The sequence below is a fragment of the Melospiza melodia genome, chromosome 9 (assembly GCF_035770615.1).
Source record: "Melospiza melodia melodia isolate bMelMel2 chromosome 9, bMelMel2.pri, whole genome shotgun sequence".
NCBI lineage: Eukaryota > Metazoa > Chordata > Aves > Passeriformes > Passerellidae > Melospiza > Melospiza melodia.
In genome coordinates, this window is record NC_086202.1 from 15,161,624 (window position 1) to 15,188,837 (window position 27,214).

Below are 27,214 nucleotides of genomic sequence, written 5' to 3' on the forward strand. Positions count from 1 at the left end.
AAATGCAGTTCATGTATCAGAATACAGTTTACAGCAGAACCAAAGGATTTCAGGATCACCAGAAGCAGCAGATCCTATCTATCCTCTCAATATATTTTGATCTTATGCATGTCAGAGGAGTGCAAAGGCAAATTTTCCCCACCATTACATGTTGAAATGTGGGATTTATAGAGTACACTCACGGAAGCCACAGGCCCAAGTGGTCTTTCAGCCCATCCTTAGGCTACTAAAAATGGAACACTTTCAGACTTGTATCGTCAGCAACAGCTTCCAACTGCAGAAACACTCCTACCTAGTCACACAATTACATAACCTCCTCAAGCTCCATTTTTGAAGTTAGATCTACCCAGCTGTGAAGAAAATTCTAAATCATCTCTCTTTTACTGGTTAGAAAAATACAAAGACCATTATTTTATTTTCAAAGTGCTGGGATATTACTTTTTATTATTTGGGGTTTTTTCCCCTAAATGTTGCAACCACAAATTTCTGGAATATAATCTGCCCTTCCCCAGCAGAGAAATCATCAAATAAAATAGAGCTCTTTCTTGCTATTTTCTATTGTATCTTTATGCATAGCTTCCTTAAGAGGAAAAGACATTGAAGCTTATAGAAAACTTAAAATAATTTGGACATAGTATGTGTATATATAGCAGCAAACACATGAAATTATGCTATCCTGCTAAAAAGGCTTTATTTATTGAATAAAAAATGCATCTGAGTTATTTTTATATAAATATTGTTCACTTAACACCTCATAATGGTGGGAAAGGGTCTGGGGAGCCTTGCCATTTCCAAAAATCCCTTTGAATGAGCATGTTGATTTTGGCAAGAATGAAACACAAAAGGAAATATACCATTTAGTATTATTTTTTGCTGCGCATTAATGAAGGAACTGGAATCAAATATCTGCAACCATAAAAAAATTAGCTTGGTTTTCAGTAAGTGTGTTTAAAACTGGGAGATTTTGTACTTACCCTACACATGTTCTCTCTCCTTCTCTCCCCATGGTCAGTCACCATGTGCAGATAGGATTGGTTCTCATCAGCCAAGTGATTTCCCTGAGGCACCTGGGCTTTTGGGATGTGTATTCCAGCATCACCCCCCCACATGTGGAGTTTCTGTACCACCAGTAGTATTTGGGAATAGTATTTGTTTGGAGGGCACCCACTCAAAAATAGTGTTAGATTTTATGGGTTGCCTATGATACACATTTATTGAAGGAGACATTAAACAGCTTTCTACGAGCTCTCTGTCTTCATTTGTTTATGTGACACTAACTAACCTGTTAGTCCCAGGACCTGGTTATTTTAACTGCAGTTGCCAAAGAAAACTGTAAAATAGGAAGTAAAAGCTGTTCAAAAAGTGAAATAATATATTTCATACCAAGGAATAAGATAGTCTCACCTGAGAAAGCCAAAAAAATCTGCCCATAAACTGTAGAAAAGACATTTCATTTGGGGACTATAACTATAATATTTGCAAATATTTGGGTTTGGGTTTTTTAACATTCTGGAGTTATTTATGCAAAGCAGCAGCAGTTCTCAGGTTTCCAGTTATTTGCAGAAAATCCATGTGGCTTCAGTTGTATGAGTGTTTAGGTTGCCCAGATTTGCAATTTTTTAGTGCTGTATAGATAGAATTAGCTTTTCCTTCAATACATCAGTCCTTTAGACATTAACTACATTATTACCCACCAAACTAAATACATCTCATTGCCTTTGCCTTAAGAGTTTATTAAACAAATCATATAATACTTCAAACAATGAAACAAAAATAACAGTGGCTTTCCTTTTACTTTTCCTTTTTTTTCCCAGAGACAGAATTACTTAGTAATTTTTAGAGCATTAGTTTGTAGATGCTTATTAAACCAGTGATCCCTCTCTACTCACTACTTGCCAAATTGCCTTGGTGCAAAAGCAAGGGAGGAGGGACAGACATTTTAAAAAAAACAGCCTCCAGGGACTTTACAACTGAATTAGTTTGACATGATTTGTTTCTGATGAACACGTTACCAATAACTTATCACTTTATTTTCCTCGAGGTGCATTAAAAATACAGTCTATTAATCATTCGAGCAATTTAGGAGATATTAAGTGCACTGATCTGAAATTCTCTCTTTCCTTCCTTCAATTACAAATGTTGGTCTGTTCTTGTTACAAGTGTTTGCCCTTTCCAGGCCCTGAGGCCCCACCTGTCCTTCATGAGCTCAGAAGCTTTGCTACCACTGACTCCAACAGTTCCATCACACCGGAGGAACTTTTCACTAGCACATGGATCCAGACATGCTCAGCTGATAAAGGCTTCATTTCCTTTAACCTGCTCCCTCCCAGCTCTCCATTATGATTTTTATCTTTTCTAATTGCTGTCTCAGCTGACTGGTTTGGCAGCTGCTGTCAGGGATGGTCCTGAACACTATTGGTACCTGCAACACTATTTGGGGTAGCAGCTGCTCCAGTGAGGGTGTGCACAAGAGAAGGCATCTTCTTCATGGTCAAACCATCCTGGTCATCTAGGCTGTTCCTCTCTTTAACACAATCCCTCATTTATCAGGTCCATATATTTTTTAAAATATTTAATTCAGTGAGCAATCTGTATGATGTATTCTAAATAAACTTCAGAAAAATTGAGGGAAGTAAGAGAATAAAGTGATATGCTGATTTCTTCTAGTCTTGGAGGAGCTGACAGAACTTGTGCTGGTATCTTTTTCCTTACAGGTGGCATAATTATAAGTGATGCATAGGCACCCAAGATGTGAATTATTTATTTATGTGGAATTCAGAATTTTTGATACTTTGTGTGCGTCTTCAAGTTTGCAGAAACAGCACAACTGGCATGGATAATTGTTATAAATGTTAGCCAAGTAGAAAGAATATTCAGACAAGGTACCATAGCTTTTTTTTTCTTCGATTAGGACTGAAAAATGTCACTGCTACTTAAGTGTCAGCATCCTGATGCAAAACACAGAGAAGCTACTTCAAACATCAGCACAATAAAGCAGGAAGCAATGCAAGTGCTTCATAGTTAGAGCAGTTTAGGAAGTAGCATTGTATTTTCAGCTCAGTTAGCAAAACTGCAATGGGGTGGTTTTATTGACACAGGCAAGAAGCAAATTCCTGCCATCAATGCATTTTTCTACAACTCTGACTGAGGTTTTGGAACAGTTTACAACACAGTCCTCTAAAAGTCTATTACCCAGTTTAAAGTAATGAGTAACAAAATAAGCACACTCTTTAAAATAACAGATACTGTTTGAATATGGGAAGGTTTACTGTCAGTAATTACTGTTGGGCACAGCCCTGTCATTGCCATTCTTTCCTCATCATGTCAAGAGCTGAAGCCAGCCTCAACAGAGGGAAAAAAAATCCACATTTTTAAGGAGAAAATTAATTGAGCAATCCTGGTGCTCTTAACCACCTTTATTCTCAAATGATGAATGATCAGTAAATAGCTACATTTCCTAAAGCACTGAATGGCCCTGTTTATTAAAGGATAAATGTATTAGGACTCCTTCATTGTCATTATGATCACAAGAGCTACCTAGACATTTTCTGGAAACAAAATATCTTGTAGGAATTTTATCTGAAAGCTTCTCACATCCTACGTGAATTTCTGACTAAAGACAGGGAATACCACTCCAGAGCAGTCAATAGCCCAACAGCTCACACTGACTAGTAAATAAAGTTCCATCTATCTAAATTGAGCACAGATAATTAAAATCTTTTGTCTTGGAGCAGTCACCAGCCTGACACTTTAAAACCATTTCTTTTTCATGCAGGTTATGATTCAAATTCCTGATTGAGGACCATTACATCTCATAACCTGACTCTTCTTCCGTCCAAATCAGTACTATAAATTTATAGTATTATTCTACACAATTGAAGATTGCTACTGAGTGATTCCACTTTCCCTTTCAAAATCCCTTCCTGTGAAATGTTTTTTAACCCTCACTGAATAATCAATTTGTTTATAGTATTTGTAGAATGGTGCCCTACCTGCAAAAATATTACAGCTGAAGCCTACAGTTGCTGAGACTGCAAAGCAGTTACTGCCTAGGTCATTAAGCCTTATACACAGAGCAATTTTATACATGGACTCAGCAAAATACATAAGAAATTCAGCTAAAGACCAGCATACATTTCAGTAATGTTTTGACTCAGCTCAAATGTTTTGAATTATTTACATATTGTTGTAGCTGACTACTTTAAAAAACACGTATTGTTCATACTAACATTAAATTCCTACCAGAAGCAAAAATCTCACCAGTTCCAAGTTTTCCCCCCAAAACAAGCTCTGTGTTATCACTCCCACGTAGAAGCTTCAAAACTAGAAAGGACTGGAAAAGATTTTGAAAAATTTAAACGCTTATCTTCTAGGAACATTAGCAAGTGCAAGTGGCTTCTAATACTTATGTAAATTTTTTTGTTGTCATAGAAATACTTATTATATATATGTTTATATAACTATACCAGACTGCAAGGTGGGCAGAAAGACCATTGCAGTCAACTGATAAATGTACGCTGGAAAATAATTTTAAGCATTCCTTTCCCATGGTTCGACATAATCCAAGCCAAGATGTGCAAAGATTTCTTCCTCACTTCCAGCTTTGAGAAAGATCCTCTGTGAAAAAAAATTAAAGGAAAGTCAATAAGGGTGTTAGAAAGAAATTTCAATTGATGTTTTTTGCTGTTGAAAAGGAGTTAATATTTGACAGTTCTACCCATTGTATCCTCTATAGAATACACTGTCTTCATCAGCGTGCCTACCCTGAAATGCAAAAGAAAGTTAATTTTCTTTTATTAAAAAAGAATTTTAATGCTTCTTGATGTTTTCACTTTTAATGACTAGCTTAAAACTTTGTTTTGATTTACTTTTTCAAGACCCTCAAATCCAACTTACATTTCCCTTTCATAAGGGTCAATAGCAGGACTTCCTTCATGAAATCACAAATGTTTTTAAATTAATACCGTAATGTTCTCTATAAGTGCATTCAAACTGATTTGATGGTGACACAAATTGTCCATAGCCAAGCATTAAGAGCATCAATTAAAAGCCAAGCGTTTTTGTTCTTGACACACACTCCTGAATATTTTACAGTACAAGGCAGTTTTGTTTTTTATACTTGCACTTCTGATAATACAGGAGATCATTTTTACACAGGAACACTCACACGCCTGCATACTGTATGATGGCTGATACAATAAAGTACATAGCCTTATGCATTCCTTTCTTCACTAAAGTACAAAAATAATTTTAAAAGCTGCTGAGATAGGTGAATATTAAAACAGTAAAAGCCTCACAATTTAGAGTTTGGAAGCAAGAAAGATATTTCAATATTTCAGCAATTCCTGAATCATTTGAAGTCTAAATCAGTGTTCAACTCTGAATAATCTAACTCAAGTGTTGGGAAAACTTCAGGGTTGAGTTTCTAGGTTTACTCACTGCTGTGAAAGAGGAGATGCTGTCTGGAGAACCCACTGATAAATTCCTTTGAGTAAGGAGAATCTCTGACCACCCCAATGTTTGGGAGCCTGTGTGCCAGCAGCAGCACCTCTGCTCTGTCAGCTGCCGAGCAGTGCCTCCAGGAGGGCTGTGCTGTCCAGCACACCCATGGGAATGGCTCAGGAAGAGGAGGCCATGATTACATCAGATAGAACCACGGCATGGTGCAACAACTTCTGGCATTCTGGTGCCACAACCAAGAGCTGAGTGATTAAAGTTGTCTCTGCAATAGCAAAGATTGCTTATAAAGCATAGAGAAAGAATATCCCTCTTTTTCCTAGGAAGTTCAAATGTCAGATTCTGGAATGAAAGGAACCTACCAATAACACTGAACAGCAGAAATACTGAACTTTTTCACATAGACAGAACAAGGAAAAAATGGTAGAAAATATAAATTGAACAAGAGAAAAGAAAAGGAAACAAGACGTCAACAACTGCCCATTGAATAACAATACTGAGATTTTGTTCCTCAAGTGTCTCCTGGGAGGACAGGATTTTAGGGATTTTTTTGCTATTTTTTTTTTCTTTTAGTATTATTAAGAAAAAGAGGGCAATCCATACACCTACATTACTGCAAAAAAAAAAAAAAGAACAAAAGTAAAACAAGAAAAAAAAAATCTTACACTTGTAGACAGATGTTACAGACACTCTTTAATAGAAGCTCTTCATATCTCTGGGACCCCAAATTGCATTCCATTTCTTTTGTTCTGTCACTTTATGTTTTCCTGCAAGCTAAACTCATTTCATTTGCTTGACAGGGAAAATTTCTAATACAAAGTATTTGATGCTGAATACCATTCTCAGTAGCTACAAGCAATGTTTCTAAATGAATCTCTGGCTGATATCTGCCAACTGCTTTAGCAATGTAAGTGTTATTAATGTTAATCATAACCTATGATTTTCCTTCTATGTCAATCTATGCTTATACAGTGCTGCAAATTTGATTATTGCGTTTGCTACCATTCTTTCTTGCTTTTTTCTTTTTCCTCAAGACAAGTAATGAACTGCTTGCCTAGTTGTGATTTTATTTCATCTTCTTACTAATATTCTGGAGATTCAGAACATGCCCCACCAACATCAATCAAATTTACAAAAAACAATGCTCTGGAGCTTCTGATACACTCTTCTCTTGTCCCATTTAATCAATTCTGTCATTTCAATGCATGTAAATATTAAATTTGTGGTTGTAAACATGACCATTAACTACACCTAATGTAGAGCAATTGCTATCCAAATGTTTTCTTATATGAGTTGCTACCACTTATTTTTCATTTTGGCATTAATGATCAATAATACTTTTGATGAAAGAGAAGCAGAGAGTGAAGGCACAGAGCTAGCACAGCTTTATGATATCCTAACCATCATTGCCAAAGTTCATATCACTTGGTTTGATATCACATTTTAATACAATGAATCCAGCAAAACAAAACCATTACTTGATAAAGCAGAATTCTAGTTTTAGTTATCTAAATCAGCAATAGCCAACAGCACAGCCTTCTTGAAAGACACAAATTTAATTGTATTCCAAGCAGACTGATACCCAACTGTTTATTACCAAATTGCTTGGCAATAACAGTGTGTTGCCAAATATCAAAATAAATATTCTATTACACTTAAGTAATACTATGAATAAGTCTTAGCCTGTCACTAAAGCATTTCATTACTACTTAACCCATCTGAAGATGAACATAGGAAATTGGTTTGAAGCACCCAGAAATAGAAGTTAGTACCACATATTATCATTAATGAAATGGGATTTGATTGTTCTGAACCAACAGAATCTGCTGCAGAGTGAAGTACTCCAGGTTTGTACATGCATGTGAAATCCACTGTTCTGAAGATAAGACACATGGTGGAAATTTTATTAATTTATTTCTTTAAATCCTTATAATCTTTGGTATTAGCTGAAGAACAAGAATTAAGTATGAAGTTTCCTAATTGATTACTGGCATAACTCTGCTTTATAAACTATTGGAAAATTTGTTCACAGCCAAATTGCACTCTTAAAGATCGAGTAATTTCCTTCCATATCCCATTTTTTCTACTCTTTTCAGAGCCCTGACTTTTATATTCTTCACAGCTGTAATTCAGAAAGAATGCAGTCATACTCTAGCAGATTTCATTATTCTTTTGAAAATTTTAACATTGTGTACAAGGCACATTATTTTGCAAACGATCCAGAAGGACCATGAACACTGAGGTCTATCTGGACTCCTTCTGCTGTACTAGTACATGAAATAAACTGGGGAGGGGAGGAAGGGCACAGAGATTATTGCCAACAGTACCTTTTTAGTAAATAACAAAACACTCTGATAAAACTGTGCTTCTAGACAAGTACCTGGAATGTCCTTAACATACACATTTATTCTAACCTTTACTTTGTGTCCAGGATTATGTTGCATGCTTTAAAATGGCAAAATATTACACAAGATGTCTAGGGATTTTAAATTTAATTTTTGTCTTCTATCACTGATTTTCATATTGTTTAACATGCGGCACACATTCACATCAGTTTAATTACCTTAATATTTCCTTTTCTTTTTAAAATTAATAAAGTGGAGATATAATGACAATATCATCATACCTAACTGTGTAGTTCTACCAGTACATTGAATGATAAATCCCAAGCAGTCTAAACCCCCATCACTTTACATCTCAAATTATCACAGTGGCCGTAAGCAAGACTATGATAAATGAACAACAGAAAAGAAGAGGACAGACTGTCATTTGCAAACTTGGAACTTAATTGTTCATTGTGCTTGGACAGAGTCCATTCTAAAAATAAGATTTATGGGTAAAGTCAGTTGTAGATGAATGATGATAGCAATAGCACTTGCTTAATCAGACATGGTCAAAGATACCACAATGCACCTTAAATTTCTTACACATGCATTTGTCACTTTAGTGATATCTTCACAAGTCCTTATGTCAAGTCAATTGAAGAGTTTTAATTAAAGTTGATTGGGACAAATGAAAAGACGATGCTGCTTACTTTCCTTGCAGCAGCTTCTTTAGATATGGAAGGCCATGGCATTCAGCGAAGCAGTGCACCATAATGTCAGACCCACAATTGATAGAATATACCTCAATGGCATATCAGACTAAAAGTACAAAGCTATTAAATTGGTCACACTCACTTTTTCTCTGATCCCATTTGCTCAAACAGTATTTGCATTCTTGAAAAAATAATTTTAAAAAGGAGCATACAGAAAGAATTGTGAAGGCAGAAACTTAGGTAATGCATCATATCTGCCACATGACTGCCAGTGGGAATGTTCTGGGTGTTTACCTGACCCAAGTGCTACCCCATCTGTTCTCTGCCCCTGGGCCAGTTCTCCAGTTCAGGTATTGATGCACCACCAGGGCACATGGGTCACACCAGCACTGCAGAAACTTTAGGAAGAAGCTGTGTTTACTAAGTCAGCCTTTTATAAGGCATACCTGACAGTATGGGTATACATTTCATTATTTTGTGACTTTTGGATTATTTTGAGCTAAACTCCTGCATACCAAGCCGAAAATATTCAGCTTGTGAGACAGTCTGAGCACTGCATCAAGGAAGTGTGTACAATCACATATCCACAAAACAATGCACTGAAGTATTTTTGTTTCAACATTTCCTGCAATTCTTAGATTGACTGCAGCTATCATCTGTCCTCAGAGGTCCTATTTCATCGAGTTCAGTGCAAGGTTCTGACAATAAATGGGAAGAGCATTAAATTTATTCTCATCTGTGAAAATGTTGAAATAACCATATACTGAAATAAAACCAAGTTAGAAGAGGTGCAAACAACCCACACTTTTATGGGAGGATTTCTGTGAATGCCATAGGAACCATTGTTAAAATATTTTTAAACAAGTAGATTTTTTCTTGATATATGAATATTAAATGTAATACATTACAATAGCCCCAAGCAACTTCTTTTAATCCACAAAATACTGAGAAGAAAAGAAATAAAAAGACATTTGGAAGCTTGAAGTAGTCACATTTTCATTTACTGTATGATCAGAATTGCAAGACAATTTTGGGGTTTGTGCTATATTATTCTTTACAAACAGAAATGAGGCCTGCCTGAAAGGTAAGAAAAGAAAGAAAGAACAAAGAGACCAGAAAGCAATAAATATGTTGTTCCATCAACCGGTCAAATTTTTCAAAGGTAAATTGTGTAGGCAACTATCTAGTGCTTTCTACCTATATAATTGCATTTACTTGCTATTTTTGAGAGTTAAAGGTGCCTGTGACTGAAAGTACACAAATCCAGTGAGAAGAAAAGGAAGGTCTCAGTGCAAAATTAAAGGCATCCCAAAGACTTTTCCATTTTACTACAGTGAGCTGCCTGAATTTTTGGTGAACTTTAGCAAACAAGCCTTAAGAAATCATACAAGTTCAATGCTGTTTCCCACTGGGAAGCCTGAGCTGCCTCACGAGCCTCCATTAGCTCACAACAAAAAGTAAACTTGAAAACACAGAGGTCATAAAAAAGTCATCCCCTAGCAAGGGAAGCATAATTTTAAAACAGAAACTTGAGTTCCAAAGCCAACCATTGAATCTGAAGCTGAAGGCAGATGTCTAAGAATCCTTGGATGTGACAAGTACAAGGACCACTGTCAAAGCAACTGAGTCAGGAAAACCCAAGAGAAGACAAGACAGACAGAGCATATGTTAGTTTTAGCTTCACACTTACATCTTCCCCCAGAAAGGTCAATCAGAAGAGAGGTAATCATATTATACAGACTGATTGATGAAAAATTATCCAAATTCACTCCATGGCACAACTAATTGGACATTCTATTTATTGACAATTAAGTTATTGCGAGTCCCAGAATAAACACTTTGAGTTGTATATATCCTTGATCCCCATCAAATTTAATTAGGCTTATCCTGGAATCATAAATATGTAGATGCTACTAACATTTTCTAAAAATAAGTAAAAAAAATAAAACCAAAAAAAACCCAACAAAAAACCACAGGAGAGGACAGAATGGAGGGTGTCAGTAACAGAGTAGAAAAAGGCTAAAGCCAAACCTGGATGGATGAGTTACAGAATGAGTGACTTGAATGACCTCCTCAAGGGGCTCCCCATGCTAACAGTTCTGACCATACTGAACATGCTGATGAGCTGCTGCAGTTCACAACTTCCACATGGAGAATGAGTCCAACACACATAATAAGAATAAGACTGGGGGGTAAAACTGAAGAAAGTAGCGAAGAGAAAATTTCAGTGGAATTTGAGTTCAGTCACTTCTGAATTCAGGAGGATGCAAGCTCAGACTAAAATATCTAATATAATGATTCACAACACTTTACTCAAGCCAAAATTTACAGAGCCACACAAATTTACTCCAACCACCAGTCAGTGAAAAAGCAAACAAGGGCACCTAGAATAGAGCAATACTTTAGATAAACTTATTAGGGCCTTAGTTAAGACTTAGCTAGGGCCTTGCAGCAGGTTGAATAAAAATCTTAACCTGGTTTTGCTCCATCTGAATGGATAAGTGGGTTAGTGTGTTTCTGAGAGGAAGGTGCAGGAAAGTGCCTGGAAAGTGACGCAGCAAAAGGAGCAGCTGCAAGAAAGGGAGAAAAAGGATGTTGCAAACTTCGAGTGTTTCAATTATTGCCTGTTCAATAGTTGTTTACTTGCAAAAAGATATTCCCACCTTCCTCATTATCAAAAAGCAATCACTTTCTGGAGTGATTTTTTGCAGACTGTATTTGTTGGTATTTGGTGCAGATAGGAGCTCTAAAAAGTAAAAGCCACAAGGTCTGAGGAAATCTATCAGAAAATGCATGATGACTCTCCATAACAATAGCTAGGAACTGATTCCAAGGAAAATAAGCATTTTGCTGACTTAATTAGCATGTGGTTTTGAGTATATTTGAGTTTACTAACCTAAACACAAGCATAATTACTTGGTTTATATTGATTTATTCTACAACTTATAATAATACAAATAATGTGAGTGAAAGCTATCCGCTCCCAAGCATATTTCTTTAAAATCTTCCCTAAATACCTAGCTCCATGCTATTTTCTACCCTTACCATGTGGAACTTGAATCACTGAGCATCACCTTAAGCTGGAGAGTGGGCTGTGTTTTATATGCTATATGTCAAAAAGGAATGCATATGGCAACAGAGAGAGATTTTTACTAAAATTACTAAGAGGAGCCCAGAGTCACCATCAACACTTCAGAATTATTGACATCAGTATCAGAATTTAGTGATACCAATGTTAAGCCACAGGGACTATGATTCCATTTCTTTTTAACAGATGAAGGTGCATCTCTTTGATCTCTCCATGAGCAGTTGCAGCCCATGCACCAGGATTTCCAGCTGTCATGCAGGGCTGTCATGCTCTGCCAGGCAGCCTTACCTTCAGCATCACAGCCCACTCCATTCCTCTCTGCTGACCCGCCGTGAGCAAGGTGAAAGCAGGCTCTGCAAACACTGAGCACAAAGCCAGAATTTTCTCTTCCTTCTCTATGCTGCTGTTAACTTTACAAGAATGAATGTGGTACATCTTTGGTGGAAAACATAAATCTGCTCTGAGCCTCAGCATAACAAAGAGCTTTGCAATTTTACACCACTTACAGACCCAGAATTTTGTAAAGCAACTGCAGAGAAAGCTTTATGGAAGACCCATAAATTCCTGCAGTGCACTGACTGACAGGAGGTTGAGTGTGGGGGCCTGAGTTAACTTATGTATTGTAAGAACAGCAGTTAAAGATCTCTCTATTGTATTAGTGACCCCGCCCTGGTTCTAGTTATTGTAAATGGGCTGCAGCTGTGATGTCCTTGATTGGGCAGCAGCTGTAGCCCATGCAGGTAACCGAGATAAAAGGGGGCGGGGTGGTCAGGGAGAGCCTGGAGAGGAGCCCTGACCGAGAAGCAGCAACACCACTGCTGGGAAGATCTGCCATGGGAAAACCATCGAGAGAAGGTACGAGGCTCAGGAAATATAATTATGCAACAATATGAATACAACATCTGGTGACCCCGACGTGATTAAGAACATGCAGCCACAACGAACATCGAAAGAAGGTATGGAATCCCCCGGACAGCCGCGAGCTGTGGCAGCCAGAGAGCTGGGACTCCAGAAGAAAGGACAGCTGCGAGCTGTGGCAGCCAGAGAGCTGGGACTCCAGAAGAAAGGACAGCTGCGAGCTGTGGCAGCCAGAGAGCTGGGACTCCAGAAGAAAGGACAGCTGCGAGCTGTGGCAGCCAGAGAGCTGGGACTCCAGAAGAAAGGACGGCAGAGAGCTGGGACTCCAGAAGAAAGGACGGCAGAGAGCTGGGACTCCAGAAGAAAGGACAGCTGCGAGCTGTGGCAGCCAGAGAGCTGGGACTCCAGAAGGAAGGACAGCAGAGAGCTGGGACTCCAGAAGATGGGACAGGTATGTCTGTGGCAGCCAGAGAGCTGGGACTAGACAGCTGCGAGCTGTGGCAGCCTGAGAGCTGGGACAGATATGTGTAAGGACAGCTGAGAGCTAAAATAGATATGTATATTGTAGTTATAAAGTTGCTAGAAGTAAAAAAAAAAGAGAAAAAAAAAAAAAGAGAAAAAAAAAAAAAGAGAAAAAAAAAAAAAGAGAAAAAAAAAAAAGAAAAAAAAAAAAAAGAAAGAAAAAAAGAAAAAAAGAAAAAAAGAAAAAAAAAAAAAAAGAAAAAAAGGAAAAAAGAGGGATATGTATATATTCTATGTATGTATTCAAGACAGCTGCGAGCTGTAGCAGCCAGAGAGCTGGGACTAGACAGCTGAGAGCTGGGACTAGACAGCTGCGAGCTGTGGCAGCCTGAGAGCTGGGACAGATATGTAAATTGTAATTGTAAAGTTGGTAAAAGTAAAGGGGGAAATGTGGGGGCCTGAGTTAACTTATGTATTGTAAGAACAGCAGTTAAAGATCTCTCTATTGTATTAGTGACCCCGCCCTGGTTCTAGTTATTGTAAATGGGCTGCAGCTGTGATGTCCTTGATTGGGCAGCAGCTGTAGCCCATGCAGGTGAGATAAAAGGGGGCGGGGTGGTCAGGGAGAGCCTGGGGAGAGGAGCCCTGACCGAGAAGCAACAACACCACTGCTGAGAAGATCTGCCATGTGATAAACACCCAGAAGGTACGAGACTCAGGAAATATAATTATACAACAATATGAATACAACAGTTGAGTGCCTTCAATAGACAGTGAAAGTATGGGAATACAACAGAAAGCTGGTCTGTAAAATAGTGGCTACTTCTCTAAAATCTTCAGCTGATCATCAGGTAGACAAAGTGCTAACAAGAGTCACTGTGTTCAGTAATCTTCACAGCAAGAAAAATTATTTTATGGAGAGGGTGGGGAAACAGAGGAAGAAAAAAAGGCTAAGTAAAGCAATTTCCATATAAAAATGCATACAATCCTGTCATTATGTAAGAGCTTTCAAATAATTGTACTCAATGATTGTCTTGCATAGTATGAACACTGCTGGAAAGTACCATGGAAAAATAAAACTTCTTCATGGTCCTGATATTCTGCTGAGAGGGACAGCAGCTCATTCCACCAGTACTCTGTCAGACAACATTCTCAACATGAAACATTGCTTGATGAAAAAAACATTACAGATCAAGCCCCAAGGAACTGTGCAGTAATTACCCATCAGAATTTGCCTTCATTATGGTCAGCACACATTGTTCATACTTTGTGGATAGTTACAACATCTGACAATTTGTCCTCTAGTACTTTCCTAAACAACATGACTAGCACCTTTCAAGTGTCTTTCCTTCTGTGCTTTTCCCAATCTTTTTCATTTGGTTTTTTTAAAGAGGTTTGTTTTTAAGACTGGCTATTGGTGATTTTTGCTTTACTTGTAATTAGACATTTTACTATTTAAGCTGTTTGTGAATGCAACCACCAACAGCACAAATTTATAATATAGAACATAAATTACGAAGTATTAATCATGCTAGAAATGTGAAATATGTCTACAAATTCAATAATAATATCCCACAACATTTGTAGACACAGTGCATTTTTCATTTGACAGTGTCATAACAGTTTTCAGTAGCAATAACCTGAAGTTTCTCTGACAATATATTATCTCCATATGTAATTTTAAGGTTTAACTGGTATTTTCTGCAGTAATATTCACATCAGCATGCCTGCCTTAAAATAAAATCTAATCTGTTCCTAAGCCAGCTACAAACAAGATGATAAATAAATCAGAGGGGAGAAGAATTACTTTTTGAAATGACAGTATAACAAAGCATGATTGAAAAAGCAGTATTGCAAGCATTACCCATTGACTTGATACCCTCAGGCAAAATCATATGTAATGGTACTGATGCAAAATAATGCAGTGGAATTTATTCCAATAATTTTGGGCATGAATAATTTTTGAATGTAATAGAAGTCATAATCATAAGTTCTCATTTCATCTTACCACTGGACTTGTCCTGTGCTTTTAATCAGAAATACCAGACTGGAATGTTTCTCGTAAACTCATCTCTAGCTCTTATTAAAGGTTTATTAATATTAAATTCTGAACAGTAACAAATAAATTAATCAAGTAAAATAGAATAATAGGGCTAATATTAGAATATTCTAGGCACTTACCCGGCTGTATCATAACACAGTGTAATAAAATATCTTCACGTTTTCTATATGCAATCTACTTACTCCAAGTCATTTGGATGAAGGAGAAAGAAAAAGACCAGTGCTGAAGTACTGACAGTTTGAAAAATACAATATTAAAAACATTATCTGTTGACTTAACAGAACTTGCTAAAATTTCATTTGTAAACAAGACCATATTGTACATAAAATGGAACTACTGTCTGTTTAAAATGACAGATCTGTGGTTACTTTGTTGCAAAACACTACATTGTTAGGCATTCCAATCTCCCATTACAATTTTAAAAATTAAAGACATTTCACAATATATTGCCATCCAGACTAAAATGTTTTTAGTTTGGGGCAGACAAAGTGAAAGAAAACTTGGAACTTCCTGTCTGACAGAACAGGCAAAAACTTTAACAAGTAGCACACAGTTTTATACAAAAACAGATAAAAATTTTATTGTCCTTGCAGTTCTCTGACAATCTCTGTACTACCACAGAGTCCTTAAAAATATTCTCAGGGATTATTTCCTTTTTCATTTTAGCTATACACACATTTCACTTTAAGTCTGTGCTATTTACAGCAGCTTTGTCAAATACTGTTGGGTTTTTTGTATTTTACCTTATAAAGCTTTGTAAGGCTGAATGAAATGAGAAAAAAGCAGAATCCTGGATTTAACAAAACTCAGTTGTGAGTAATTCATATGGGATTACTATAAACAAACCACTACAGAAGAACTTTATTGGGATTGCAAAATCAAAGACATGCAATTTAAGAAATCCCAGAATGTGGTGGATTGAATTTTGACCTTAATTCAATTTTCCTATGTTTATGCATAGAGACTTCATTTCTTCAAAGAAATGCTGCTTACTTGAAATCCTGTAAGATGCTTAGGCTTTGTTCACAAGGCAGGAAATGTACTGTGCTACAGGGCTAACAAATATTTGCTGACAGCAATGACACAATCTTGAGTTGCAGACCAATGTGGGATCAATCAGTCTTAGAAAACTGAGCTTTTATAATCTCTATCTGTTCTAGCTCCCTGTGTTTGCTACTCCCCTATGCTAAGTTGTTGATGCCTGCTCTCATATTTCTAATGTAGCTCTAGGCTGCTCTCACACCATATCCAGAGTTGAGTGAGACATGCATGGTTTACTCAGTTATTTGGGGCAGCAGAACATTTACCTACTTCTTGTTGCCAGCTTAGAGCATTAGCCTGATGAATTCAATTTATTTTTCAGTCCATCAAACTTCCACTTACATCTCTTCCCTGTCATTCTATTTTTGTGTTCCTTTTCGGTTTTCTCTTCAACCAACCTAGATTCCTTTCCACAATGGAGCTGCTAATTAAACCTACCCTTTCCATTCCCCATTGCTTTTTCCAGCTACTCTGCATGTACTTCAAATTTGTACATCCACCATCCCTTCCGACTCCCACTTCCTATGCCATTTTCCTCTCTAGTCCTCAGCTGCTTCCTTTTCCAGCTTCCTCTCTACCTAGCTTCTTCTCAAATTAATTACTTTTTTCTTTTGACAGAAAATATGAGACTCAGTAACCTACCCCCATTCAATAACTTACCCCAGCATACTGATTGAATAATTGAATTAACACAATTGAAAATTATTGGTTCTCTACTGCCCTAGAAATTAAAATGAGTAAAAAGCTATAGTCAAAATATTCAGGATCAGCACCTACTTATGCATTTTGAGAGATGTCTTTTCATTAGCAATACAGGTTTCACTGAACCACTCAAAAAACACACCAAGCATAGGAAATGACAATTATGTACTTTTATCTTTGTGTTGGTATTGCAAAGAGATTAGGTTTAGCTAAATATATACATGAATTACATGCAAACTTTGTAAAAATGACCAATCATATGCTGTATGAGAAACATTTAAAATGCTAAGGAGAAGCACACTTAAGCACATAAGAAAATGTCTAATCATTTTTAACTTACCAGGAGGTAAGAAAAGTAGATTGTTTTAATTCTTCATTTTAAAAAATAGACCAGGTGCAAAAAAAAAAAAAAAAAAACCACCCAAATCACATATGCAATTTCCACTTTCCTGAGTGAAAGTGAGAAGAATTGAAACATAAATGAAAGTATGTGCATCTCTTTACAATCACTCAGGGTTTAACTGTAGTAATCTTCAAATCACAGAATCTATTAGGTTGGAAAAGACCTCTGAGACCATCAAATCTAATCTATGACCCAACACCACCTTGTCAGCCAGACCATGGCACATCCAGCCTTTCCTTAAACACCTCCAGGGATGGTGATTCCATCACTTCCCTGTGCAGCTCATTCCAATGCCCAATCTCCCTTTCTGTGGAGAAATTCTTCCTGATGTCCAATCTAAACCTCCTCCGATGCAGCTTGAGACTGTGTCCTCTTGTCTTGTCACTGTTGCCTGGGAGAAGAGGCCAAGCCCCACAGAGCTACAACTTCCTTTCAGGTAGTTGTAGAGAGCACAGTGGAAATCAATATTATAAATTTTGGCTCTTTATATTTACTGTAGCTTTAATCCAGTCATTGTTGCAGATGTCTAAAGCAAACTCTGCAGCTGCAGCATGTTTAATTCATCAAGATGTTCTCAAGGCTGATTATATCACCATTATAACTTTATAATTTTAGAGCAGCATCTGCCAAAATAAGACTATAACTTCCAGTTTTACAGAATCATAAAAAAATGTGTCTTTAACTGTGCAAGTAAACTTCTGCAAGCAATTTTTTCAATGTAAGGTAGTATGGAGTAGATTTTCTCAGATGATACCACATAACTGACTTAGAGACTGCAACTAATGTATACACAATTAAACACTATGAATATTACACAACTTCATGTAATAAAATGAGGTTAAAAAAATCATAGACAGCTCTTCCTGATGATAAAATTTTTTGAGAAGTAATGTGTTGGGCAGTAAAAGGAAAAAATACCTGCTTGAAAAACAAAGCTGGCTTTTTATTAAGGAGACATATTTACAAAGTTCTGGCAGTGCAGGTAACCGCCCAACCACCTGCAATCAGTCTGGCTTCCTCAGAGCAGTTTCTGTCCTCTGAGCCACCACAGGAACACATGAAAATGACTTTTTCCACCAGCAGGGTCACTGTCAGGTAAGCCATGTTTCAAAATAAAAGTCACAACGCAGATGCAGACTCAGCCACAGAAAAACTGGAATATTATGAGGGAGGCCAGAGGCTCAAGGATGTTGCCAGGCATGGCTGCAAGGGCTGCCTTCTGCAAACACAGAGGTTGGCTGTGAAGCAGCTACTGGGGCACACCATGGGCAGTAGCAGAACCCAGACACCCTGAAGCCAGCTCACCAGAGCATTGCTACCATAAAATAGCCATTTACTGGGGCTGTGATCACACCTTTGTTTGGCTTTACAGATACCTGCTAAGGCAGGCAGGACAAGCCCTGCCTGAAGAGTCAGTCAGGGTTTTTGTAGATAGGAATTCACTCTGCAGGCAAATGGTAAAGGACACTACAATACTGATGGTGACTATTGAGGGCATGTGAGCTTCACAGTCAGAAAGAAACCCCAGGATAAATTTCCCCTTTCATGCTTATTATGGTTGCCCAAGAAAAAGTAAACTCTCTCTTAAAAAATCTGGGATCACAGAATCTTACTATATTCAGCATAACTGCACAGCACTTAATGGCTTGAAAGGCTGGGTCCCATTATGAAGTCTTCAGAGCATCTTGTGAGTTTGTTATTCAGAACAGTTATATAAACCACCTCTCTTGTTATTCAACAACTAAATAACATTTTGTGCCATTCAAATTCATACAAGGTTTTTTAAATGCAAAATTGTCATCAATCATCAATCAGTCATCTGAATAGTGTCATATTTTTTCCAATATTTCTCTAATAGAAAACATTAAGGGAGCTATTTCCCATCTTAAATTTACATGGGACATAAAATTAATAACTGCTTTCTGCCTCAATGACTCTTCAAAATAACACTGAGCTCATGATCCTTCTCTTACAAAAAAAAATCAACCTACAATGTCAGTGCAAGAACATTCATATGCAAATAATTCAATTAATCTATTATACCCCAAAAACTCCATCTATTCTTTCACAAAAATAAGCAATGCTAATTATTTACATCACTTCTTTTTGCTGCCATGAGCTGCATAAAGTAATAATCGGACTTGAAAGGGATTTTCTGGAATACTGTGAAAATAAATGGGTTTATACAAGTTATAAATCAGAATTTACAAGACAAATTCAATCCTCCAATCTCACACTTGGTTTGATAATTTCCATTAGTGAGTGGTGTGTAAAATGCAGGAGAGAGACACTTTCTACATGGCCACAATCCAGCTATGAAGCTGTTCCATATGCCATGCTGACATGAAACAGATAGATCCACTAGATCTCTCTCTATTTCACCCAGGTAAAAAGCTGTCAGGATGTTGTCAAAACTTGCCAACAATGCCCTAGTACGCACACCACTAGTCCAGAGACAATGCACATTGCACACAAAAAAATTTATTGTGGGATAAGGGATAATTGCCTCCTAATCCAACAGAGTGTCAAAACAACCGTTGATGTCCTGGTTTCAGACTAAGGACCTTAAGTTTTCCAAGAAAGAGCCTACTGTTCAGCTGACCTGACTTATGCTTCACACAGAAAAAATGGTTTGGTTTTTTTTTTGCAAAATCATTTCTATTTTTCCTAGAGAGCATATTGTTCACTCATTATTCAGGAAAGTTTTACAAAGAGAATTTTATTTGCCCATTCATAAAAATGTCGTGCCATTTGTAGCAGCAATAGTACCACACGACATGGTGAACGTACAACTTTTCTTTCTTCCTTGTGACTGATTAGTGAACCCTACTCTGTAAGAGTGGGGATGTTTGACCTCCAGCTGGTGTAAATCACAGGAACTACATACCTCAGGTTGGACTATACATGTGCTAATTTCCATACCTTTAGTACACAGTTCTACAGACACACAGATTTGGACATACACTCATCTTTTTATGTAAAAGAGGCTGACAGATAATTTGCCGCAAATTTTCAATTTTTTTGTCACAATTTTCCTAAGAAAGGAAGATCTATAAAATGCCCTTCTTATTACAGAACTGAAAAAATCATTAGTTTGATAATTGCACACTGTCTTCCAAAACCAACAAAGATATGAAAAAGATTCACACTAGATAGAAAAAAAAAATAAATCAAGGCTGAGGAATAATTTCACAGTGTAACTTTGTAACAAGTCCCTGGAGAAAATTTCTCTTCCTTTTGTTCCCATCTGCAAAGCTATGTAATTGATTCCTAACTGCTGTGTTAATGCTCCCAATTCCTGGCAGAATCCCTTTGGAAATACATTAAAGTAAGCAGGACTCTCTCCTGCTGCAGCCCTTTGAACAGTGGAATCTGGGATTCTGTGACATCCACCACGTTTCAACAATGGGCCACAGGGCAAGCACCTGGGCCAAACAGCTGATAAATATTAATATAGAGTACAAAGTATACTGAATTATATATTGAAATGTAGAGCAAATCAGGAAATTGTTTTCTTTTGTAATGAATGACATTCTCTTACAAGTACAGTTACATTCCACCAAATAGAAATTAAATAAGAGCAAATAATATTTGCTATACACGGTTTATTAACTTCTTATAATGACTTGAAAAATTTTAAATGATGACAGGCAAGTGTTTTTTAAGGAAAGGACTTCATCTTCTGCAGGATCAACGAATAGTTTGATTCTTCCTGATCTTCCTATAGCTTTTTCTGTACACACACACAGACTAACAAAAGAAAAAGAATGAAGCAAAAAGGATTTGGTCCAGCTCCCAAATTCTACCCCAGTCAATACCCCAGTGACTGTCAGAGCTGTGCATGAAGGTTTGTCTGCCTGGACAGAGCCAGTGACATAAGATGACCTCTCTTCAGCAGACCAGGAGAGAAATATGGAAAAGATGTATTTCAGTTTTCACATATGGTGCCTAATTAACCTTAATTAAGCTTGTGTTGAGGGATCTTGAGCAGCTTGCACAAGGGATATCTGCTTCCTGGTTTTTTTAGCTTTAAGAAAGGAAGATTTCATCTCAAAAAGAGAAATACACTTATGAAATACAAATTTTCATGTTCCAATCCAATTTTATGAGGCAGTACAGATAAAATACCCATGTTTTTATTGTTCCCTACAAGTCAAACTATTTTAAAAGAAAAGAACAAAGATTATAATAAAGTAGATTATCTGCTCTCCTCTCTCTCTTTAGTTTAATGTAAAAAATAACCAACAAACCAACCCTAAACATTTTACAATTTGGGCATATGTTCCCTTGTGTAAAATTAGATTATTTTTATCACTTATTTTAAGCTAACTACTCTGATGACCCTAGAAATGAATCAACCTTGGCAGCCACACAATTTACTGCAAATGTCTCCTCTTCGACTATGGGCCATCAAATTTCACACACAGACACCACTGCTATATTCTGCACATTTCTGATCTTAGTACACACTGGGTGGCAGTATGGAAGGGTTTTGTTCAAACTGTCATTTGTGGGAGTAACCTAATACAAAATTGTAAAGTTAAAAATATTTCTAAATATATTTGAATTTAACACATTAGATTATAAATATTCGTATACTTGCCAGAGAGTTCTCTCCCTGCTTCTTGTTAGAATAACACTACTTGAAAAAAGAGTCTGTGTTAAGCAAATTCAGTGCTCCCTGATCTGAAATTTTTCATATTGCATATTGCCTGAGAAGTTTCTTTCTGTGTGGAAAAAGTCAGCTAATGTAATTTAGCTATTTCTGAGACTGCAGCAGAAACAAGAACAGAATTCTGCTGTGTCAACACATTAACACAACTTCTTGTGTTTGAAATCTGCAGTGCATCTGCGGTTTACAGCAAAAAAAAACCAGAATCTGGAAGCAAGCTAGCTGTGTTTGCAATTAAACGAGAAATGGCAGACCTAGATATTGGGGGGCAAGGGGGGGATGATGACAGATTTGAAAGCAAAGTCCCTCCCTGAAAGGGACAGCTGACCAAACCATGTGCCTCAATTGACATATGGAAATCATAGATTAAGGACTTTGTGGTCAAGACAGTTGAAATTTTCCCTGAAGATCTGGTCTGGGTATTTTGGGTTTCATTCAGTATGGTTTTTGTTTTGCTGGTTTGTCTTCTTGGCCTTTGTAAAGAACTCCTGCCTTATGATATTTTCTGAGTTCTGCATCTCTTTAGGTCAATTTCTTCAGTTTTGGGCAGTACAGCTGAGGAACTGAGGAAATGTAAATTGAGACTCAGACATGTAGAAGGTCTGGAGACTAAATTACAGTTACAGCTGATGGTTTGGGGAACCACAACATGGGTATACACATTTCTTTGTATTTTTCAAATTTCCAAGGCAGATACTCAACAGGAGAAACTTAAGGCAGGACACTGCAAATGCAGGGCCTTTGAAATCAATGAATGTTTAAGACTTTAAATCTTTCTCTGCCTCAGCTCTTTACTTGAAAATTTGGGATGACAAGAACATCTTCCTAGAGCATACTGTGAAGATAAACTCATCATTTATCTGTGAATCATCCTGGCTAATCCAGTCAAAAACACATGGAAGCTGACATTTATTTTTTTTCCCCAGAAAGATTTTAATGATATATCAGTTATAAAGCCTAAACATAGTCAAGAAAAATTGATGTTGTTCATAAAAGATCTGTGTCCATTTTTCAACTCTGAAAGTCTCAGGGCTCTGAGTAAAAGCAGCAGATATAAGGATACAAACTCAAACACCAAGCTGGCAAATTTTGTTGCATACAAAAAATAACACTGGCATTCCTCAAATTCTTTGGTTTTCCCTAGTGCTATTTTTTGTTACACCCAAAAAGCTATTGACAGAGCACATATCAATGTGCAGATAATAACACCAACCATGTTACGTTAAGGAAATGAGTTTATATCTTGAATACTTTTAAAATATAAAAGACAGGCAGGAATGCACTGACATCATCCATGAGTTTGTGAAGAAACATCCTCTTTAGACACATGATAGCATATTTACCTATTATTGATTTTATATTTTCTTCTGAAGCATCTAGTGTTGACAATTGCTGGTGACAGGATATCTGACTAAATGGATAATTAGCCTGATAATTTGCCCAGGTTTCCATGTGAACTGAGGATGCTATAGCATCTGGACCTGATGAGCACATACGGAGAAAGCTGAAATGGAGTGATGGCTTAGCTCACTCCTTAGAAAGAAGCAATGAGACAATAGTGCATGTAAGCAGGGGTGCTGAAAGCAGTCTCCATTCTATAAGGAATACATAGGAAAGATTAATGTAAAATCTTGACGTGGTTCTTTGCCTTTCCCTAAATTGACATCAATAAGCATCTTCAGGATTAATTTTTGCTTATTATTTAAATGGCCTCGTACAAATACAGACATTAAGCCAGATAAATGCAGAGATCAGTATAACTGCAGCCAAGAGCCTTCATACCAGAAATTATACCAATTACTCCCCAGGCTGCCAAGCCTGACTAAACAGAACTCCACCCAGACTTCTGAATGCAGGGCTTTAAAAGCAGGATGATCCCTAATCTCTATTTAGTGTCATACCCTGCAAAAACTTCCTCAAGCCTTCTAACTGAGCCTGTGGCACTCAATATCCCCTCTTCCTTTGTAATGTCAGACCAATATGAGCTGAAAGTGTGCTGGGGACACAGAAATTACCTCTCCTTCTGAGACAGAGGGGCAGTGAAGTGCCTTTTTCAAATACTTGCAGATGGTTTGTTCTCAGTTCTGTGAAGGCTGCACAGTTCCTATCAAACACAAATGTCTAATTCATGTTTCTTGTTACATTTCAGGAATTACCTCACAAATGCCAAAAAAAAAAAAAAAAAAAAAAAAGGATTTCAGGATTTCCAGACTTACTTGTTCAGATTTAATCAGACTGTTCCAGTGAAACTAAATCATGTGAAGGTGGAACTGTTTTACCACCAAACAGATAATCAAGCTAAAATATTCTATATACTTGAATATAAAAAACTAACTGGAAATAAAAGCACATTAGCTTTATTTCTGAGAATAAACAGTACCTTTCTCCTGTCATATAATCCATGGTTATCCAGTATCATCTTCCTCTCATGTGCAGCGTACCTCCGCAAGTCACGTCCAAATTGCTGTCAAAGACAGAGCAAGTATCAAACACATGCACAAACCAAAATTCTTATCCTTTGCACCTTCTAACACCAAACCAAATAATAAACTAAGGACCAAAAATTACTTCTATTAAAGGAATACAGTCTGATAAAATCAATCATCTGAAGAGATAAGGAATCCAAACATTTGCATCTGTCCGTCATTGCAGTCGGTTTCTGTGACAGCAGTTGGGCTCTGTATAAAAAAGCAAACCTGTGATGGGCTCCCACAGTCTGGATGTGGATTAGCCCAACAGGGAGTAGGAGCTCAGTGAGGCAGAGAAAAATGAAGTCATTTCCTACTCATCCAAAGGGCCTCACACTGTGTGTTTTTAGTGTAGACTCCTGTCGACAGAGTTGAGAGAAGGGCTTTTAAGTTGCCAAACACTTCCAGGATAAGAAAAGACCCCAAAGTCTGCAGAACTTAATCCAAAGTCCAATAAATACATTTTGTTATCTCAGAAAAGTGACTGAAGTAACTCAAACTCAGCAGGAGAACACATCAATTTCAACATTTTGCCTGGTCTAAGCCATCCTGCTTCCAATTAACCTGAGCAGAACAGAGTGGCAAGGCACCAGTACTGCTTCCAGCACATCAAAAAGATAATTCAGAGCAGGCTCAGAAGCTCTCCATTGTACCATGCAAACATTACCTAAAAAATGAACATCAGAAGGCAAATATGTAGAACAGATTAAAAAATAATTCTGTCTGGAGAAAGATTAATAATTTGAGTTTTGAGTTTGCATTAGGTAGAATTTTTTTATTTTGAAAATAGTGTACTATTTTATATTATGCCAGCTAACTAGTGTCTATTGTGAAAGTAGCTATCATTTCAAGTTTTCTTATTAAAACATAAATCAAAATATATTTTATTCTGGTTCAAAACTAATGTCTGATTTTAAATTTTTTCCAGTTTTTTACAATTTAAAGGAGTCAATTTAAATGCAACTGAAACAAAACATTTGATCTAATCCAAAAAGAAAGATATCAAATTGTTTTCAATTTCCTACAAAACAAATTAAGTTCCAATTCAGAATATCTCTTCCTCAAATGTTTAATTTCCTGTAATTATGTGACGCTTTCCAAATCATCTCTACCCAGTAACCATTTAAATTGCTTGTTAACAGCATCATGATGTAAAAGACAACATAACTGACCAAAAACCTAGCTCTCCAGTTCATAAATCTAAACACTAAGCTTCAAGGAAAATAGAGCTTAACTCTCCTAGAGAGACATCCATAAATGTTAGTGATGAGTTCATCAGCTCCAATCCACGACCTGTGGTGGATGACAGTATGAGATGGGATGTGTGGACATCAGGAATATTATCTTTAAATCCATGAACTCTGAATAGTTCTGAAACAACAAAAATGTGCTCGCAATGCTAAGAAAACATACAGTGCTGTGGTTACTTACCCTGGAGCCTGTCCAGCCTAACAGAGCATATGGATATTGCTCAAAGGGGGTTATGACCAGATCCACACGGATTGCCTTCCAGTCTTTGACTTCTGCCATTTCCAATTGTTTTGACGCGTCACAAGTGCTGTTGTCTACTCTTGGCTGATATAATTTTAAAATTGCAAAACACTTCTGAAAATTATCCATGGCATCAACTTTTCTGCTTGGCAGCTGTTCCTTTACAAATGTTGATTCAATGATATCACAATAAAGGAGTAAGCCCTAAAGAGAAGATATTGTTCACATTGAATTGCTGAACTGGTTTTACTGTCATTCCAGAGTTTATAGACAGTTGACTTAAAAATTCATGTGAAATGTAATTTCAGTAAACAAGGAACTGTGCCAGGGCAAATCTAGGCTAAGGAGAGACATGAAACAGCTTCAGACTTTGGAAAAATATTTGAGGGAAATCTGCACTGGTAGATATCTGACAGTAGTGAGGTCCTGCCCTGTACTAAAGAGATAGAATTTGCAATTCTTCCCCTCCCTCCTTTTCCCCTAAGCCTTTTTCTAGTTAATGTCAACAGAAATTTCTGAGTAAAGACTGATGTGTTCCTATGTAGCAGACATCTAGAAAAATATTATTAGTCTTGCTGAGGGATTCCAGAGTGGAAGATTCCATTTGGACCATATCTATTGCACGAGATTTCCTTGTGACAAGGTCTGGAATCTCCATGTCTTTTGCTCAGAGGGAATGCCCATTTCTTTAGGTCCTTGGACCACTTTTTTGTTTCTGTTTTAAAATCACTCCAAAGTTTACACATTCTCTTCCTCTGGATTAGGGGTGTTTTTAAATTGCAATATTGAACTGAGAGTGCCTATAAGTGGTTTTATTTGATGGCTGTCAGTTGGTAACTACAATGGTGTTGTAGTTTAGGAATGGTATTCTCCCATTTAGTAGCCCAGCAAAAATCATTCTTCTTGCTTCCCCCTCCTCCACCTCAACTGAAAACACAAAAGGCAAAGATCATGGGCTGAGATAAGAACAATTTCCTGGAAACAGCAATGAGGTAAGACAGCAAACAGTAACAGCAGCACTATTAACAAAAGAAGGCATAAGACAAAGAAAGAAACAATTTACATGTAAAATACCAGACTATTTCAACCACCATACTTTCTCCCATTGGAAGAAAAATCCTTCTTCTAGGAAGAGAGAAAGTCCCTTTCTCCCATCCCTGGCAATGATGGAAAGTGGTATTGAATAACATTAGGGTCTGGCCATGCCCCTTCCCTCTGATCTGGACCAAAACCAGGACAAAGGGTCTCCAGATAAGACTCTTAATGTCCCAGGTAACAAAGAAATGATTTTTGGAAGAATACCTCAGTACTAAAAACCAGACTTTAATTATTTCTTTTATTTAGTGCAGGTGTGGTAACTTTACATGCCAATATCTTACATGCCTTAGAGAATATTTTACAGTAATAAAATTATCTTTATCACTCAGAAGTATAATTCTGTCCCCCCCCAAAGAAAAGGCATATTGAAACCAC

General features: G+C 37.1%; 1 protein-coding gene across 7 annotated transcripts in view; it reads right to left on the bottom strand.

Annotated features, from left to right (window-relative positions):
* Window positions 1–927: 927 nt before the first annotated feature.
* DNTT (DNA nucleotidylexotransferase) overlaps window positions 928–27,214 on the bottom strand; it is a 148,439-nt gene continuing 122,152 nt past the window's right edge. For all 7 annotated transcript variants that reach the window (XM_063163457.1, XM_063163451.1, XM_063163455.1 and 4 more), the window contains 3 exons: window positions 25,682–25,945; window positions 24,163–24,246; window positions 928–4,617 (listed from right to left, as the gene is read on the bottom strand). In XM_063163457.1, coding sequence (XP_063019527.1) covers window positions 4,531–4,617; window positions 24,163–24,246; window positions 25,682–25,945 — 435 coding nt within the window. In that variant the 3' untranslated portion in view covers window positions 928–4,530. The remainder of the gene's footprint in view (window positions 4,618–24,162; window positions 24,247–25,681; window positions 25,946–27,214) is intronic.